Genomic DNA, 17,646 nt, shown 5'->3' with positions numbered 1-17,646 from the left:
CAGGTCCTGCAGCCTTGCCAGGTCCCCAGTGTACAGCGCATTCTGCAGAGCCATGTCTCGGCACAGCAGTGGTGATGTCCCAGGGGTCCTCCAGGCTGAATAGGACTGAACTCTCCAGATCTGGCAGGTAGGGGCAGAGGGGAGGCACCCCAGATGGTGTCTTCTGTGAGGAGGGGAGCTCCTTCCCCCAGGCATGGCTGGTTTCTAGGAGAGGGAACCAAAGGAGCAAGACTTGAGCCACGCTAAAGTTGGACTGTGCAAGCAATGTTGGATCCCAGCCAGGAAGAGCCCAGTGTGGGAGGAGCAAGAGAGCCATCAAGCCAGCTGTAAATGGCTCTGGGCTCTGAGCCCCTGGTGGAATGCTCCTGCTGAAGAGAGGGGAGGGGCAGGGCAGAGTGGTGGGGAAGCGACCCCAAGCTTCACTCCCATGGCTGAAGGGCATCAAGGCTGAGGCTCTGTCCAAGCCATTGCATCGCAGGCAGGAAAAGGTTCCAGAGAAGGAGAGGATATTCCTAGGGACACACAGGTAACTTGCCCGAGAGCCAGGACTAACCTTCTCGCCTGTCACTTGTTCCCTCACCAAGTCAGCTCCAGATGCCTAGTTTGTGACCTCAAGGGAGGCTGCTGATCCCTGTTCCTCGAATACCACCTTCTGCTCTTAAACCCAAAGGGACCTGGTAGAGATGAGCATCAGGACGCTCAGGAGTTCTCTGGAAGACAGACTTCTGTCCAGGAAAACAGGGTCAGTCCTCAGGCAGCAGCAGAATCACTCCTAAGTCCCTCCCAGCTGCTGGCCCGCTAGGACCCTAGGTGCTGACTCCCACTCCCTGCCCATCACCCATCTCAAGTTCTGGCCTCCCATCCATTCTTGGTACCAGCCCCCCCCCCCATCCCAGGCACCCACTTCCCCCGCCCATCTCAGGTGTCAACTTCACTCTCTGAATGACTCCCAGCTTCTCCCACATGGCCTCTATAGCGGTAGTCTTAAACCATTCAGCCCAGAAAATAGAGACTGCTTTTGTTGAGGAAGGTGGGGTAAAAGGCAAAAGAATGGAGAAAGGAAAAGCAAAGTGAAGGTCTTGGGCTGAGTTGTGTTGAGTCTGCCTGCTGTGGGCTCTGGGCTCTCATCTGGTCTGGCTCACACTGACTAGGCACCATGGCACTGACTTGGCTTTTCTCAGACCTGTGGTGATAGATTATTGATGATTTAATAAAGCTTGCTCGAGGGTTCAGAATGCAAAGCTAGCTACAAGCCATAGAGGTCAGGCAGTGGTGATACACACCTTTAATCCCAGCAGCCATACTAGCTAGCCCCAGAGCTAGGCGGGGGTGGCACACACCTTTAATCCCAGAACTCAGAAGACAGGCAGATGGATCTCTGTAAATTCAAAGCCACACTGAGATACATGAAACTGATCCAGTCTAAAAGACAAACAGCTCACACACAGGTGATCTCAACACTTGGGATCACACACCTTTCATCCCAGCACTTGAAGTATATAAAATAGGAGCAGATATTCAGTCTGGGGCATTTTGATCTCCAGCCACATTTGGGCAATTAGTCTCCAGCCACACTGAGGGCAGGATTGCTTCAGCTTGGGTAGAGGTAAGAGCTACTGGTTTGGCTGCTTTGCCTATCTGACCATCAGCTTGAACCCCAATATCTATCACTGGGTTTTTATTTTTCCAGTTACACAGACCCCCTGTACAAGGTTGGCATGTCTGCCTTCTAAGAAAGCACTGTGTCTTCGTTAGCCCTTGCTGACACTGTAGTCCTGACCTCTTGAGTTTCCCACCCACTAAGAGGAGTCTTTGTAGGAGAGAAGGTATAATAGTTACTTTTCTCCTTGCAGTGACAAAGCAAAAACAAAAAGCCACCACCATCAACAAAACCCCACACAACAACAATAACAACAAAAACTTTGACAAAACAACTTAAGATAGGAAGTGTTTATTGTGGCTCAGTTCAAGGGAACACAGTCCATGGTGTTGAGCAGTTACGCAGCAGGAACTGAGGCAACTGGTCACATTGCTTCCAAAATGAGGATGCCCAGAGTGAAGAATACTAGTGCCCAGTTTAGCTTCTCTTGTGCGTTTGGTCCCGTATCCCAACCCATGAAATGGCTCCATGAACTTTTAGGCTGGGTTTTCCCACCCCAATCAACCCAATCTACAAACTACCTCCAGATATACCCAGAGATTTGTGTTCAAGGTGATTCTAGATCCTGCCAAGGTGACAGTCAATGTTAACCTCTCACCATCATAGAGAGGAAGACCACTCAAAGGGCATTGACTCTAATCATCTCTGTGGTTCACCACAGCCCATCCAACCCCACCCAAGTGTCCTCACCTCCTTCACTCCCTTGCCCCGTAGATGCTTTGGCAGCATAACTGGGGAAGCACATGGGGAAGACTTAGAGGATGTCCTGTCCAACGTCTCCTTACTTATAAAGAAGGAAACTGGGGCTCAGACAGGTTGCAGAGGGAGTGGTTGCCGGGGGCCATGAGCAGGGCTAACTCCCTTCTAGAGGTGGTATTTCTCCCTTTGCATCTTCTCCCTGTGTGTTTCCCTTCCTGTGTCTCCCACCACCAACCTGCTTAAGTACCTTGAGCAAGTGAGGTGGAGAGCCAGCACAGGAAAATGACAAGATAAAGTCACAGGTGTGCTGGGAGGCTCTGGCAGCCAGACCAGAGGCTAGATGAGCAAGGCAGAGAGGTGAGGAAAGGGGGAAGGACCCAGGGACAGGAGGACATGAAGATGATGAACAAGAGAAGACCGTCCTCAGGAGCCGCCTGGGCCTTTATGTCTCTCGCCTCTTAACCCTGGAGGCATCACCCATTCACCACAGCACGCCCTGCAGACATCACTTCCTCCTCTTCTTCTCCTTTGCCAGTCTGGCTTCCTCCTCCTGTTGGTCCTTGATAAATTTCATATTCTTTTTTCCCAGGGGAGTCTTGAAATACCAATCCTGGTTTAGCAGAGAAGCAGGGATCTATTCAGTCCACTGGATGCAGCCTTCCTTTCCCCCTGCAATTTCCTTCCAACATCCTCCCAGACCTGTGGGGAGGGTGACCCACCACACCGGGGGCTTCTCCTATTATCCAGTAGGTACTTCAGGCCATAGTCAGGCCAGCCATTTTTGAGAGACATGCCCTCTTCCCTCCACCCCTACAGGCCTCTGTGATTCATAATATCAACCTGCCTCCGGGAATGGTCATCAAATCAACAGTGGCAGCTAGTGCCAGCAGCCCAGGTGGCACTCCTCAGCTTCTTTGCTCAGGCTCCTCTACCTTGGCATCTCCCTGGTGTTACTAGTCCCTTTCCCAGCAGAAATCCAAGTTTCTTTACCCTAACCATCTCCTAGCAACAGGGGAACAATGGGAGGATCCCCAGGCATGCAGAAGGCTGACTCATCTGGCGTTGTTGAGCCCACAGACCCTGGCCTGGCAGCTTCACCTTTAGGATTTCCTCTTCTTCCCTGTATACTGGATCCAGCTTTGCCAGGTGCCCCACAAACTCAGAGGCAACCAGTGGCTTCTTGGGCACTTGCATGAGCCGCCTGTCAGTCAGCACTGATTGGATGGCTTGTAGAATGTGACCGGGTGTGTAGCCATCAGACACCCTAGACAGGGCACTAATGTCCAGACTCTGGGTCAGCTGTGTTCCCCGCTTCTCTATCATGTGTTTCCAGAGCACTGCAGGCAGAGGAGAGAATAGTGCGAAAGGGTCAGAGAGCTGCAGAAGAGCCAGGCCCACAGCCTCTAAGCAGCTCCGAGGCCTGGGAGAGCAGCATGTTTCTCCAGGAAGGTATGAGACCTGGAGGGGCAGGGGAGTTCTTCTAGTTACACACCCAGTGTCCTGCCGGTGTCCCTGACACTGAGGGCAGGAGCCAGTGAACCTGACTGCTAGTATGTGGCCTTTCCAGACCTGTCATTTGGAGCTAGATCTGAGGCTCAGGGCAGCCGTGGGGGATGGGGAGAGGGCGGGGGGGGGGGCTCAGAAGGGTCATGGTCCCTGGGTTCCAGTCCTGGCCTCACCATAACGAGACGCATAGTCCGGCCGAGGCATGAAGAGGATGCGCTCGTAGAACCGGCACAGCCCCTTCAACTCAGCCAGTTGTGGGCGGTCAGTGGTGCCTATCAGCATCACACGGTCACCAGGGCTCAGCTGTTTGGTGGCCTTCATGAGGTCTTTCTTTATTCTCTTTGGGTCCATCTGTTCCAAGGAGGGAAGGTTGTAGGCTTGAGACATGGTGATTGGGCCTGTGAGACCCTTTTTCTCAGAGCACATGGCTTAGGCCAGTTCTGAGTGTCACCAGCCTTTTAAAGCAGACATGACAAGAACAGAGAATATGAGCAAGGTGGCAGTTTAGTTTTCAATGACTTGAGCAGAACTTCCAGCCTTGCCCCAGGCTCTGGTTGTCCACCACAGCCCTTTCTGCCCACAGCCCTCACTCACCCTCTTTTCTTCCTTTGGGATCTTCTTATAGAAGGTTTTCTCAGTATTTCCAATCCAGATGACAGAGGGCTGGAAGACCTTCGCCACCTGGATAGGTTGGAGTGTAGAAACCAGATAGATGTCAGACAACCTGGGCAAGGGTCAGTTCCCCACTCAGGTCAGACCCCAGCCGCTGACCTGGCAGTGCCTAGCTTCTATTTGCTTTCGTCTTCCTCCCATTGCCTCCCACATTCCCCAGCACCGGGGCTTCAAGGGAACCCAGGCTCCCACAAGCGCTGCTGGGAAGATGCCAGCACAGGTCCCTGTATCTCAGCACAGTACAGGTCACCCCTAAGTGTTCACAAAGCCCACCCTGCTGTTGTCTCCATCCTGAGAAATCAACCCTCGGGCCAAGCTAACGGCTTCAGACCTTAAAGACGATGTGCACCAGCAGCTGTGCCCCATTTTTTCCAGGGTATTTGCCCATCACGTTGCCAGGTGACAGGTCAAACAGGTTGGCACCAGTTTCTGTGCACACTGCGTGGACCAGCATCTTCTTCCCCATGCCAGAGGGTCCCACCAGGAGGATGGAGCGGACATGGGGAGCCATGGAATGTATGTCATGGGAGCCTGGGAGGAAGTAGACAGGGCTGGGGCAGGCCATGGACCAAAACTGGGCAGTGGGATGTAGGAGATCCTTAAAGGTTCTGCCAAGGCCTGGGGCTGAGAGGGTGGGACGCAGATCTGCGGTATGCTACCTCCCCCAACACCCGAGCAGATTCACACCCCCTCCTTTGTTTGCTGCAGCAGCCTGCTTAGCACCGCCCCATGGTAGGAAACTGTACTGTTTTCTATAGCATACATTTCCACCCCTGGGTTATGGTGGGTGGTATTGAAAGGCACATGGCACACTGGTTTGGAAAGCTCCTCGTCTCTGGCATTAATAAGCTTTCAGGGATGCCCTTCTGAAAAACAAGACTGACTATAAGATGTCACTTGAAATTGAGCAAGTCATGGGCTCACTTGCCTTCTGGGATGGTCCAATCTGAGTGTAACTGTAGAAGAAACTGTGGAAGTCAGGGTTTTTTTTTTTTTTTGTTTGTTTGTTTGTTTGAGACAGGGTTTCTCTGTGTAGCTTTGGAGCTTGTCCTGGCACTCGCTCTGGAGACCAGACTGACCTCAAACTCACAGAGATCTGCCTGCCTCTGCCTCCTGAGTGCTGGGATGAAAGGCGTGTGCCACCAACGCCTGGCTAAAAGTCAGGGGTCTTATACCCATTAAGGTTAGCGGGAATCAGGCTTGCACACTCCCCTCAGCCATGTTCCCCTAGTCCTACTCAGCCCTGGCTTTTCACTCCCCTGGGGTTCTCACCCAGCCGAAGAACCCCATACAAGGCCACATTCTGTCGTATATCAAACAGGGAAGGCATGGGCATCTTGTTTGCCAAAGTCAGCGTGGACCCAAGATAGAGGCAATCACCTGTGGGGGACAGGGAGGGGCCACCTGATGAATGGCACCCCTATGGGTGTCTAAAGGAGAGCTCTGTGGGAGGAAAGGCACCAGGAGGTGGGGGCAAGGGTCAGGAGGCCTCCCCTAGGGACAGAGGCATAGGAGGGGCCTCACCAATGTAGTCACTTAGTGCCACCAGCATATTCTTCTTTATAAGGCCAATGACAACCAGCTCTTCAAATAATGAGTCCATAGACCTGGTGGAGAGTGGTGCAGGAGGGCCCCACAGACATTAGTGGGAGGGGACAAGGGAAGAGGAAGGTGGGGATGAGGGCATTGTAGGCCCAAGAAGAGGGGACAAGGGGTCCTCTGGTAACATTCTGTAATCAGAAATGCCAACAGAGCAGCTGGGCAATGGTGGCACACACCTTTAATCCCAGCGCTGGGGAGGCAGAGGCAGGTGGATCTCTGTGAGTTTGAGGCCAGCCTGGTTTACAGATTAATGTCTGGGACAACTAGGGCGGTTACACAGAGATTCTCTGTCTTGAAAAACCAAAAAGAAATGTCAACTGAGCTTCTGGACAGCCAGAATCAGAGGATGAAGTCTTGGCCACCGCTGGGCGTCAGGTACTCCACAGTGAGTAGCATACGGAACGAAGTAGGAGCCAATGCCCCCTGTGACAAATGTCCACCAGTCTTTCATGTCCACAATTTGAAATTTGGGCTCAGCACAGCCCTCTATTCTCTATTCCCAAGCAAAGTGTAGGTGAATCTCCTTCTGAGTTGTGGTCCTCAAGCAGCTGGCATTATCAAGGCTTTTGGCAGGTTCTTCAGTGCCCTCAGCGTGGTCAATACAGCACAGTTTGAAAGGACAGAGCCAACCAAAGGCTGGAGGAATGATATGCGTGATGATTATAAACTCCATGTGTGCTGTTCTGCTCTGTCAGTGCGTATGTGAGTGATGCATGTGGTATACTCTCATGGAAGTGTGGGTGTGTGCATATGGCGTGTAGGTGAACATGCATGCTGAGGTCAGAGGTCAACACCAGATTGCCTTTCCTTGATTGCTAGCTCTCTACCTCTGCTCTTTGAGACAGAGGTAGGGTCTCTCATTTCAGCTTGAAAGCCTATTAATTTTGCTTGACTAGCTAGCCAGTGAGCATCAGGGATCCACTTGTCTGCCCCCCCCCCCAATTCACAAGCCAGCAACCACTATGTCCAACTTTTTTTATTTTGTTTGTTTGTTTGTTTGTTTGTTTGTTGAGACAGGGTTTCTCCGTGGCTTTGGAGGCTGTCCTGGAACTAGGTCTTGTAGATGTAGACTAGGCTGGCCTCGAACACACAACAGAGATCCGCCTGCCTCTGCCTCTACCTTCCGAGTGCTGGGATTAAAGGCGTGTGCCACCGCAGCCGGGCTTGGCTTTGGTTTTTTTGAGTCAGTATTTCTCTGTGTAATTCTGGCTGTCCTCGAACTCAGAGAGATCTGCCTGCCTCTGCCTACTGAGTGCGTCACCACCACCCAGAGGTGTTTTCATTTTTAAAGGCACTTGGTGGACAAGGTTAGGGGTTCAGCGAGGTGAAGTAACTTCCTTAAATGCTACACAGCAACAGCACCAAGCCCAGAAGTCAGGGTTTCCGTCCTGGACCCTGCCCCCCACACACAGCCTAAGGCACACGCAGCAGGAGTCACTACCTGTCTGCGGTCAGATCTCTATCCCTCTTCTTCTTCCCAGTCTTCTTTGCAGCTTTTTTCTGGTGGGCAATGAGTATACAGGTAATGGCTTTCTGTTCCCTGAGCTCCCCAGGTGCCCTCTCCTCCCCAGCCCTCTGCCCGCATCTGCCTTTGGAAGCTTCAGGGGCCTGGTCTCCTCCTTGTCCACCGCCAGGCGCAAATTCTTCAGTTCCTGTCGCATCAGCTCATCCACCTGGGAACGTGGCAGAGAAGGTGGTGGGCAGAGCAGGTGAGAAGGGGCTGGAAGAGAAGCCTCAGAGGACAGTCAAGGTGGGGAGGAAAGGAGAAGACAGCCCCCAAGACTTTCCCACTCGGGGGTGCCGGGGAGCCTCCCCTCCACTGTCCTGTGCATACCAGATCTGAGTCCACATTTTGTTCTCCAAGACACAAGAAGCCACCCTCACCAGCCATTAACACCGGATGGCGTCCACAAAATAGAGTTGGAGCCAGAAGTCCACCCTTTAAAATCTCTGGGGTCTAAGCAGCCGTAGGCTTTACACGGGCTGCTGGAAGCCGTGGGTCTACCAAGTATGGGTGGGACTGGAGGATGACATATCCCTTCCAGCAGACAGGCCTGGTGGTTCAGTCGTGAGGTTTTTTTTTTTGGGGGGGGAGCATGTCAGCACCATGCCCAACCTGACTATGGCTCTGGGCCCCTCCTCCTGCCCTCACATCTTTACTGGTCCCTGAGGGGAAAGGAGGCACCAGAGAAGCTGGGGACAGTGTGGGTGACAGGACACCCGGTAGAACTTGGCCTGTGTACAGAGAACAGAGGTTCGCAGAGGATTGGTTGGATGCCCAGGGTGGGGAACTGGAGGGCATGTGTGGGAAGGGTCTGACGTGGTCGGGCATTCCAGAGATGTATGCAGGGTAGCAGCTTGAGGGAAGCCCCAGGTTGCGTTGCACACCTGTGCCCGGATCTCTTGCTCTACTTCCTTCCTTTTCTCTTCCCGGAGGGTCTCGGAGTCAAAGTTCTGGCTGGGGTGTTTGTTGTCATAACGGCTCTTCCACAAACCTGACCACATTAAAAAAAAAAAAAGCCAGAGAGAGCAAGAGAGAGAGAGAGAGAGAGAGAGAGAGAGAGAGAGAGAGAAACAGAGAAACAGAGAAACAGAGAGAGAGAGAGAGAGAGAGAGAGAGAGAGAGAGGGGAGAGAGACTCCTAGCTCGCCTTCTGTCCTTGCTGGCTGCCCTAGGCTTGACTGCTTGGCTGCAGAATTCAGAAGAAAACCAGTAACATTGCCACCCAGGCAACCATCACACACTCCTTTAACATCTTGCCTTTCATCCACCATTGTCACCCCACAGCAGAGCCTTGAGACATGCCATCCCCAGGCTCAGCTGTCTCCCTTCTTACTCGTGTATTCCTCGTGGCCAGCGTTAATTATGGGGATGGACTTGGATGGCAACGTTTTGAATGTCACATCTGGTTCCTAGAATGGACACATGAGGCCAGCCTTTCCTCCTGACCTGTGCCTGCAGACAGCTGGGAGATCCTCCCTGGGAGCTGTCTGTAACGACTGTCGAGTCGCAGGCTCTCCCTCCCTGCCCACGGGCTCCTCTGCCGGAAGCTAGCTAACCTTCCTGGACTTTTCATCCTTGGTTTTCTTTTTCTTCTTTTTTCTTTCCTTCTCTTTACTCCTCTCTTGTTCCTTCTTTTTATTCTCCTGGGCCTGTATTTCCAGTTCTAATCTCACCTGGATGAAACAACAAGCAGTGTTCTGGAGACTGAGGGGATTTCACAGAAGTAGGAGAACCCAACCAGGCATTGTGATAGCTCACACCTTGAATCCCAGCACTCAGGAGGCAAAGGCAGGTGGATCTCACTCTGAGTTCAAGGCCAGCCTGGTCTACACAGTGAAATTCTGTCTCGAAAAGCAAAACAAAACAGGAAGAACACAAAGTCTGGCACAGGCAGACCTGGATTCTCACAGCCTGGGGAAACTGCTGAGTGTTCAGAAATGGCACTGGGGGGTGGTCAAACAAGAAAAGGATGCTGAGAAGGGCCATTCTCACCGGAGCCCACTTCCAAAACCATGTGACACTGGAGCCTCAATGGTCTCGCCAGACCATTCCCTCTTCAGGGCCATGACTGCCTTTAGTCCCATGAAGTCTCTCTAAGTACTCATCTCTCCTCGGGCCACAGCTATCTCTGTTTAGGCTGACACTTCCCCATCCACGGCCACATCCCCAGCTCACATTCTCTGTTGTCTGTAACCCCAGGCTGGGGCTGTCCCTATCTCAAGAGTACCTGCTCTGGAGTCTTGTCTGCAAAGATCAGGTAGGATCCACCGGAAGCCTCATCTGGATAATCAGGGAACCGACCAGTAAGGGCACTGAGTGGATACAAGGTAGTTAGATAAGTGCGCGGGTAGATAGATGGGTGGGTGGAGGGACGAACAGATAGGCTCAGGGGAGGTGGGGCTGGATAGACAGAAGGAGGGATAAATGGATGGGGGGGGCAATGAGCTTTGGGATGGTAGAAAGAATAGGTAGTTTGGAATGGAAAGGGCTGACTGTCACAGGGCCATTCACAGTACTCCTTTTTTGTCTTGGCACCTTCTCTTCTCTCAGGAAACAGGAAGTCAGACGTGGAGATGGTTCTTTATAGTGGGGCTCAAGGTCTAGACCAAGAGGGCTAGAAACGGGGTGAGAGTTGATGGAGAAAGGGACAATTTCACCAGGGAGAACAGGTTGGGGGATGAGTTGGGTGCTGTTTTGGAGACAACGGAATGAGAAGGGATGAGGTATAGAAGGTGGGGTCAGCTGTGGCTGCGGACACTGACTGGCACTCAATAAACCACTGTCGGATTTGGTCCTTCATCTTCTCCTTCATGTCGGGTCCCTCCGTCTCTGTGAGAGACTCGTGGGTCTTCCCTATGGCATCTTTGAATTCCTCTTCCTTTTCTGCCTGCCGGATCCTCCGTGACTCCTCCGCCAAGAGGGCCTGGTTAAGGATGCTTATGCGCTCTGTCTGGTTGGGCGAGGGGATCTAGGGGAGGGGGAGAGAGGCCAGGGGCTCAGAATTTTACATAGGATGGCCCAGCCCCCATGTTTAGACACACACCTGCCCCCACTCAGGCCCCAACACACCACACATTCACCCAACTCTTGTGCACATGCTCTCATGGAACAACGAGCATGCCTGCATCAGGAGAAATTGTGTTTGGAGCCGAAATTTGTCTGTGTAAATTACCCTGGTAATGAGTTTGCTAGATGTATCCAGGCTGCCCCTGCCCAGCAGCCCTCCCCCACGAGCCTGGGGCCCCAGCCCCCATGCATGCCCCTCCCGGCAGCCGAGCTGGCAGCCGCTCTCACAGCCACTTTCCTGCCTCATTGGCTCCCAAATGTATTTTAAATATCACTCTGCGCAGAGACAATTACTGAAAACGCTGAGCTCACACTGTTGATGGGCCCGGGCGGCCAGGCTCATTCCTCACCCACTGCTGTTGCCCCCACCCCTGCTCTCTCTCTCCTGGGGGTCCCATTCTGCAGCCTCTTAGCAAATCCTTGACCTCTGCTCATACACAGCAGCTCCCCAGCAGTCATCCAGCCTGAACCCCGGGAAAGCCTTCCTTTTAGTCCCTCTGGCCTTGGCCTTGCTCCCTCTTCCCACCACTCTGCCAACCAGGCCTCCACAGGATCTATTCAGGGCAAAGCTCCTCTCCCCAGTGTGTGACCCTCGCCCTGTCAGAGGCTGACTGGATGAGGGACAGGTTTGAGAACAGAGGACATTTTAAGAGATTGGGCTGCTCACTCCAACTAGACACACACCTACAAGGGTCTCAGCCCCTTCCCGGTGCACGCCCCCATGTGCAATCACACTCAGCAGAGCAGAGAAGCTCTTCTGGGTGTTCAGAGCAAGTGGGGGGTCCTACCCCAGCATGGCTTCCAGTGGCTCCCTGAGACTAGAAAAAGCCTGAGGGGTACCATGGTGTGCTCCTGCTAGACCCATTCCTGCAGCCTCTCCTTCCAGCTAGGGCAGGGATGCAAGGTTCAGGATGCTCTGAGCCTTTATTTTCCTGCCCCCACCCCCACATTTGAGATCCTATGGGATGACTGGAAAAGGCCAGTGAGTTCCTTGTCCTTATGCTTCTTTTTCCCCTAGTGTCCACTGCCCTGCCTCAGTGGACCTTGGGACAGTGGTACACAGGATGGAGACGGGGAGGGAGGAGCCCTGTGTGGCCAGGGACAGCTCACAGGATGGAGATGGGGAGGGAGGAGCCCTGTGTGGGCAGGGACAGCTCACAGGATGGAGATGGGGAGGGAGGAGCCCTGTGTGGGCAGGGACAGCTCACAGGATGGAGACGGGGAGGGAGGAGCCCTGTGTGGGCAGGGACAGCTCACCATGCCAATGAACTCCATCTCCGAGCGCCGATCCTGCGCAATGCGTTTTCTCTGCAAGTAACCTTTCCACACCTGGGGGTGGGGACACGTGGCACTCAGAGGCTCTCCAGGTCATGGGACCTCAGGCCTAGGGGGGAGCAGCAGGGCTGCCTCCTGCTGACTGATGTCTCCTAAGGTCTTGGCCCTTGAGGTTAGAGTGGGACTGGAGAAAGGAGCGTGGTGACACCCTGGAACTGGAGTTACAGATGATTGTGAGCAGGCATGTGGGTGCTGAGAACCAAACTCAGACCCTTTGCAAGAACAGCGGTGCTCTTAACTTTTCCAGCCTCTCCCAATAGTTTTGACCTAAGGGAACTGGGCTAGAGATGAGCGACAACCTCTCTGGGATCTAGGTGCCGAGTGAACCAGTGTGCTCCCCTAGGCGCCAGGCACATCCAGCCCAAGACACCTGTGCACTTGGGCCTATTGATAGATAAGTCCTGGTTTTAGCATCAAGCTGTGGACCACAGACTTAAGGCACCTTCACTCCTGGGATTAATTACTGAGCTCTTACTAGGAGAGAGGAGTCTACTTCTCTCTATTCTACCCTTTCTCTGCCACCCAGCGTTACCTTCTGAATGACAAGGGCTCCCTGATCCTGACTGAATCTCTGTCGTCCATTCTCCCGAACCTTCTTATCATGTTCCTCCTCTTTCCGAATCTCTCGCATGAAGGTGGCTCGTAGTCGGCCCTGCCTGGCCCGCTCAGCACTTTGCACTAGAATTAGGGCCTCAGTCCGGCTCATTCCTCGTAAATTCTGGCCATAACAGGGACAAAAGATGAGGAAGACATGAGGGAGACTTGTGCCCAGGATGGGTAACCGAGAGGTCAGTAGCCGAGGATGTATTCCCAGTACACGGTCTGAGGAGCTGGAGATCTGTCCTGCAGCTGGAGGACTCCAGGGGATACAGAGGCAGTCTTGGAGGAGGCTGGGGATTGCCAAGGAGCACTCTGTAGTGGGACTAAGGTAGGGCAGGACCTGTCTGTCCTGGGAAAAGAGGTGTCGGAGGACCCCTGGAAGATGTCCCCCACTTACAGTAAGCATCCTGGCAGGAATGGACATGTTGGGAAGAGACACTTGTGTCCCTGTCTTTGGCTGTCAGATGATTGAGACAATGAACCCCAAGGAATTGTAATTTCCCCCAGGAAGATCAGGGGAGGGAAAGGAAAGTTCTGGAAGCCTGCTGCCAGCTCAAGGGTGAGCATGTCTTCCAGAAAGAGATACTTAGAGTTTTTAACAATTGTTAGCCCACTTGCAGGAAAGACTGGAGTCCAGACAATGGTGAGACTTTGAGGGGGCTGCTTTAGTTATGCATATTTCTGGCCCCCTATTTAAACCTAAACCTGGTGTTACAACCCTGAAGATGAACTGGGAATCACTACTCTGGGCCTCTTCCCAAGGTGGCCCAGTGAATATATCACTACAAATCTAACTAGCCGGTGGAGGGCTCACAACTGATCCTGCCTGCTTTGTCAAGGCTTCTAGGACTCAGGTGCTGACCTGAATGACTCTAGTAACATTACCTCCTGAGACATCAGTGGCTCCAGTCTGGACAGGATATCGGCCAGCATCTGCTGCCGTGCCTTCATAGCGCTGGACTGCTCCAGCTGAAAATACTTGGGGATGGGGACCTCCAGGTCTGCCTTTAGCACAATGTGGGGAGAAGGAGGGTCAGGAATTAGAAACCCAGGCCCTCTGGCCATCTGCTAGGTTTCCAGCACGTCTATACTCACTGCCACCATGTGTCTGCCCCCTGAGGCCTGGGGTGGGAACCTTATGGTTTATGCCCCGAGTCACCCCTTTCTTGTCCCGACCCACATCTGACTGAGATGAATTCTGAGGGTGTCAAGCCCAGCCATGCCTCAGGATCTACAGGAAAACATTTGATACAACAGCATCTTTATCATCCTATGTAAGAATGTGGGATCTTGGGAACACCTCTCCCCTACCCTACTCCCAAGTCTACTGCGAGCTGGCTGAGCAAACTTTAAGGCTCCTCTGGCTATGGAGCAAGGACTGAATCCTGGCCTTGATAGGACAAGACTGGAGACTGCCTAGCACTGTGCTCTGAAACCTCAAGAACATGGTTGTGCTCACAAGTCTCCTGGGATGTTTCGAGAAATAAGTAAGTGCAGATTTAGCAGGTTTGATGCAAACTCTGGGTTTCCAACCAGCTCTTAGGTGATAGCCATATTTTTTGTTTTGTTTGTTTTTCCAGACACGGTTTCTCTGTGTAACAGCCCCAGCTGTCCTGGAACTCACTTTGTAGACCAAGCTGGCCTTGAACTCACTGAGATCCACCTGCCTCTGCCTCCCAAGTGCTGGTACTAAAGGTGTGTGCCACCACTGCCCTGCTAAGGGACAATACTTTGAGAAGCAAGCCTTCATAAAACCCTCCTCATCCATCCCCTGAGGTTCCCAGTTCTTCTCAGACACAGTGTGAGGCCAACACTTCAAAAGTCCCCCAGTTCCTGAAAGTCTAAACCTCAACCCTCATCACCCTGCTCCCTAATAGAATTAATTGCCTCTGGTCAAGGGCCTCCCAGTCCCAACCCGACTCTGCACAGGCCCAACCCTTCAAACCCCACCCCGCCTCGGGTGGCTCCGGGTGGCTGCTTACGCACTGGGGTCAGTTTGAGATCCTGCAACACTTGGTCCAGGCAGTGTATCTCGCAAAAGTCAACGCGCACCAGCTCGTCCTTGAGTTCCAGCACGCGGCCTGCCACACCGTCTAGCAGGCGACGCAGCAGCCGGCGCTTCTGTGGCTGCACCATCTGGTCGTAGGTCATGTCGAAGCGGCGCAGGAGCCCCAGGTAGTACAGGTAGTGCACCGAGAGCCTGTACTGGAAGCTCTGCCGCTCGCGGCTGGGCACGGGTTCCAGTAGAGAGGGCTCTTTCTCTAGCACCTCTTCCAGAGTCGCATGGGAGGCCTCCCAGAGGCGTTGGTAAGCTCTAGGGAGAGTGCACTAGCTGTGTGCCTCACCAGCGCCACCGAGGGCACAGAGACGGAGCTGCTGCTGCCTTTTGCGGGACTGTGAACTTGGGGGTGGGGGCGTGGGGCGGGGGCGTGGGGACGCTCTTCATGGTGTCAAAGTGAACTTGAGGCAAGTGAGGGCCCGCTAGAGAATGAGTATGCATGGATCTGGCTTGCAGGGCTTGAGAGTCTGGGAAGTCAATAGCCTTGGGCCTTGGTGTTCCAGTGAGGAGGGGGTCTAGAAGCAGGGAGTCCTTTGTAAGGACGAGTACTGCCTCGCCCACTATGCAGTACAGGTCTGGGGCTGTGAGTGGGTAGAGAGCTGTGTCACTTCCACAGAGCCTTGGGGCAGGAATGAATTGTCCAGGAGAAGTCTGCAGACTGAAAGCCAGTCCCAGGCAGGCACAACCAGGGACCATGGGGATGCCCAGACCCACCCAGGGCCTATCAGCACCCAGCTCCCCCTTTGCCTGGGTCTGTCAGGTCCAGTGAGGTCTTTGCTCTTTGTCCCCTTTAGTGCTTAACTCACCCCTCAGACATGGTGTCTTCACCTCCTCAATGCCCTTTGTGAGCTGGTGGAACCACAGAAGCTATGCCAGGGGTAGAACAGTCTGGTTTGAAGAATTCTGACCCATTGTCATTGTACCTATGTTCTAAAGCTGGGGGGGGGGGGGCTTGGGCGTGCAGGGTTGGGGACACTTGTCTAGGAAGACATCCCCGAGGCTGCACACTGAGAGGTCCTTGGCAGTGGCTGTAGAAATGCCAGGGCACAGTGTAGGACAAGTGACACTTTTCTTGTGCCCACCAATAAAGTAACAGTGTGTATTTGATGCCACCTGTGAGTTTGGGGGGGGGCGGGGTTGCCAGGTTAAGTGCTTGTTCCAGAGTCATCCCAGCTTCATCCTCTCATCCGGTGCAATTTTATTAGGGCTTCAACCCCTTTCCCCTTCTCAGCCTCCTGAGCAGCAGCACATGGGCAACTGTACTCTCTGTTACTTTTCTATTGTGATAAAACACCAAGACCAAAGCAACTTCCAGAGAGCTGCAGTCCATATGGCAGTCAGAGACTGCAGGCAGGCCTGGCAACCCAGGGTGCTGAGAGCCACATCTCCAACCTCAACCGCGAGGCAGAGAGAGACAACTGCACTAGGGCAAGGCCATACGCTCTCAAAGTGACATACTTCCTCTAGCAAGGCCACACTTCCTAACCCTCCGCAAACAGTGCATCTGGGGACCAAATATCCAAATGCAATAGACTGAGAGATCTCATTCAGCCACCACATACACCATGGCCATCCCCTTCTATGCTTTCACTCCTTTTGTGGGGGTAAAGTATTGGGAGTGTGTGATAAGCACACGCTCTGCCCGGGAGCTGCCGTCATCTTGTGGGTGACCTATCTGAGAAGTCTGTACGGCAGGAGCAGGCAAAGGTACTGGACTGTGGTCAGAAAGCCTGAACTCTCTCTCCCTTAGTTTGACTGCTGTGTGTGGGGCGCTTTTTTGGCTCAGTAAATTAAGCGGGGGCAACAAGGAAGGGAAGAAGGGATGAGTAGAAGAGTAAGAAGGGAGGGGGGGCGGGAGGGCGGGGCGGGGGCGGGGCGGGGCCGGGGGCGGGGGCCGGGGCAGGGGCAGGGCAGGGGCAGGGGCAGGGGCAGGGGCAGGGGCAGGGGCAGGGGCAGAGGCGGCGCTCCCATATTTACTGTGGACAAGTGGGGGATGTTGTTTAGATGGCTTTTCTAGTGTTGTGACCAAACAAACTGGCAGGCCCTGGATGGGTTCAGGGCTGAGGTGTGCTCCTCACTCCTCGTGTCCCCCAGGGGACCTGCTGCTGCTGGTGCATGAACTGTACCTTCATCAAAGTGTCAGACCAAGTGAAGGGGGGCAGAGTGAGGTGCAGGCCCCATCTCCTGGGTCTGGGCCCCTGGGTTTCCTCTGCAGCTGTGGAACCCAAGTGTGGATGGCTGAGTCTCAGCTTGTGGAGTCTCAACATGACTCTTGAGACGTGATAAGTATCTGTGGAGTGTGTGCCTGCTCTGAAGTGGCATGGCAGCCACCATCTCGAGGCAGGTCCTTTTTTGACGAGCCACGTCTATCTGCTACAAAGTGAACACAGAGAGGGTTCAATTTGCCTAAGTCAGTCCCCTGCTCTGCTCACTCGCTCCAAACTCAGAGGAGAGTAGGTGGGTCTTCAGGGAACCTGGTGAAAGAGAAAACATTTTTGTGGCAATCAGGAGTCCAGGCAGAGGACAGGCTAGTGGAAGCTATAACTGCAATTTTTTTGTGTGTTTGTGTGTGAACATTTTCAAATGTCTCAAAACACAAAGGAGAAAATTTAGAAATCTCACAAACATCTTAAGTTGAGGGGGGAGAAATTATTAGAAAATATTAGAGGAAAGTTAAAAATCCAACAAGGTGGGCATGGTGGCTGCATACCTCTAAAATCCAAGCACTCAGAAGGCAGAGGCAGTGGATCTGTGAGTTCAAGGTCAGCCTGGTCTACAGAGTGAGTTCTAGGCCAGTTAAGACTTCACAGTGAGACTTTGTCTCCAAAATAACCTAAATAAATAAAACAGTGCTTTGCTTGTTTGTTTGAATTTTGAGACAGTTTCTTTGTAGGTTTGGAGCCTTTCATGGAACACACTCTGTAGTCCAGGATGGCCTCGAACT

The 17,646-nt window shown here is 53.2% G+C and overlaps 1 protein-coding gene across 1 annotated transcript; it reads right to left on the bottom strand.

Annotated features, from left to right (window-relative positions):
• Nucleotides 1–1,959: 1,959 nt before the first annotated feature.
• On the bottom strand, nucleotides 1,960–15,519 carry Iqca1l (IQ motif containing with AAA domain 1 like). The gene is made up of 19 exons (XM_027428432.2): nucleotides 15,509–15,519; nucleotides 14,630–14,957; nucleotides 13,529–13,648; nucleotides 12,576–12,761; nucleotides 11,966–12,037; nucleotides 10,405–10,610; nucleotides 9,870–9,954; nucleotides 9,199–9,315; nucleotides 8,976–9,051; nucleotides 8,528–8,634; nucleotides 7,729–7,812; nucleotides 7,581–7,639; nucleotides 6,062–6,144; nucleotides 5,810–5,917; nucleotides 4,869–5,068; nucleotides 4,460–4,546; nucleotides 4,039–4,216; nucleotides 3,458–3,696; nucleotides 1,960–2,969 (listed from the first exon to the last, which is right to left on the bottom strand). Exons 1-19 carry the CDS (start codon nucleotides 15,517–15,519, stop codon nucleotides 2,865–2,867), a joined length of 2,451 nt encoding a protein of 816 aa, XP_027284233.1. The 3' UTR covers nucleotides 1,960–2,864.
• Between the last annotated feature and the right edge of the window lie 2,127 nt (nucleotides 15,520–17,646).

This window comes from Cricetulus griseus, chromosome 8 (genome assembly GCF_003668045.3).
Source record: "Cricetulus griseus strain 17A/GY chromosome 8, alternate assembly CriGri-PICRH-1.0, whole genome shotgun sequence".
In the NCBI taxonomy this organism is placed as follows: domain Eukaryota; kingdom Metazoa; phylum Chordata; class Mammalia; order Rodentia; family Cricetidae; genus Cricetulus; species Cricetulus griseus.
The sequence above is the reverse complement of the archived record's forward strand: the minus strand, read 5'-3'. Positions and strand labels throughout refer to the sequence as shown.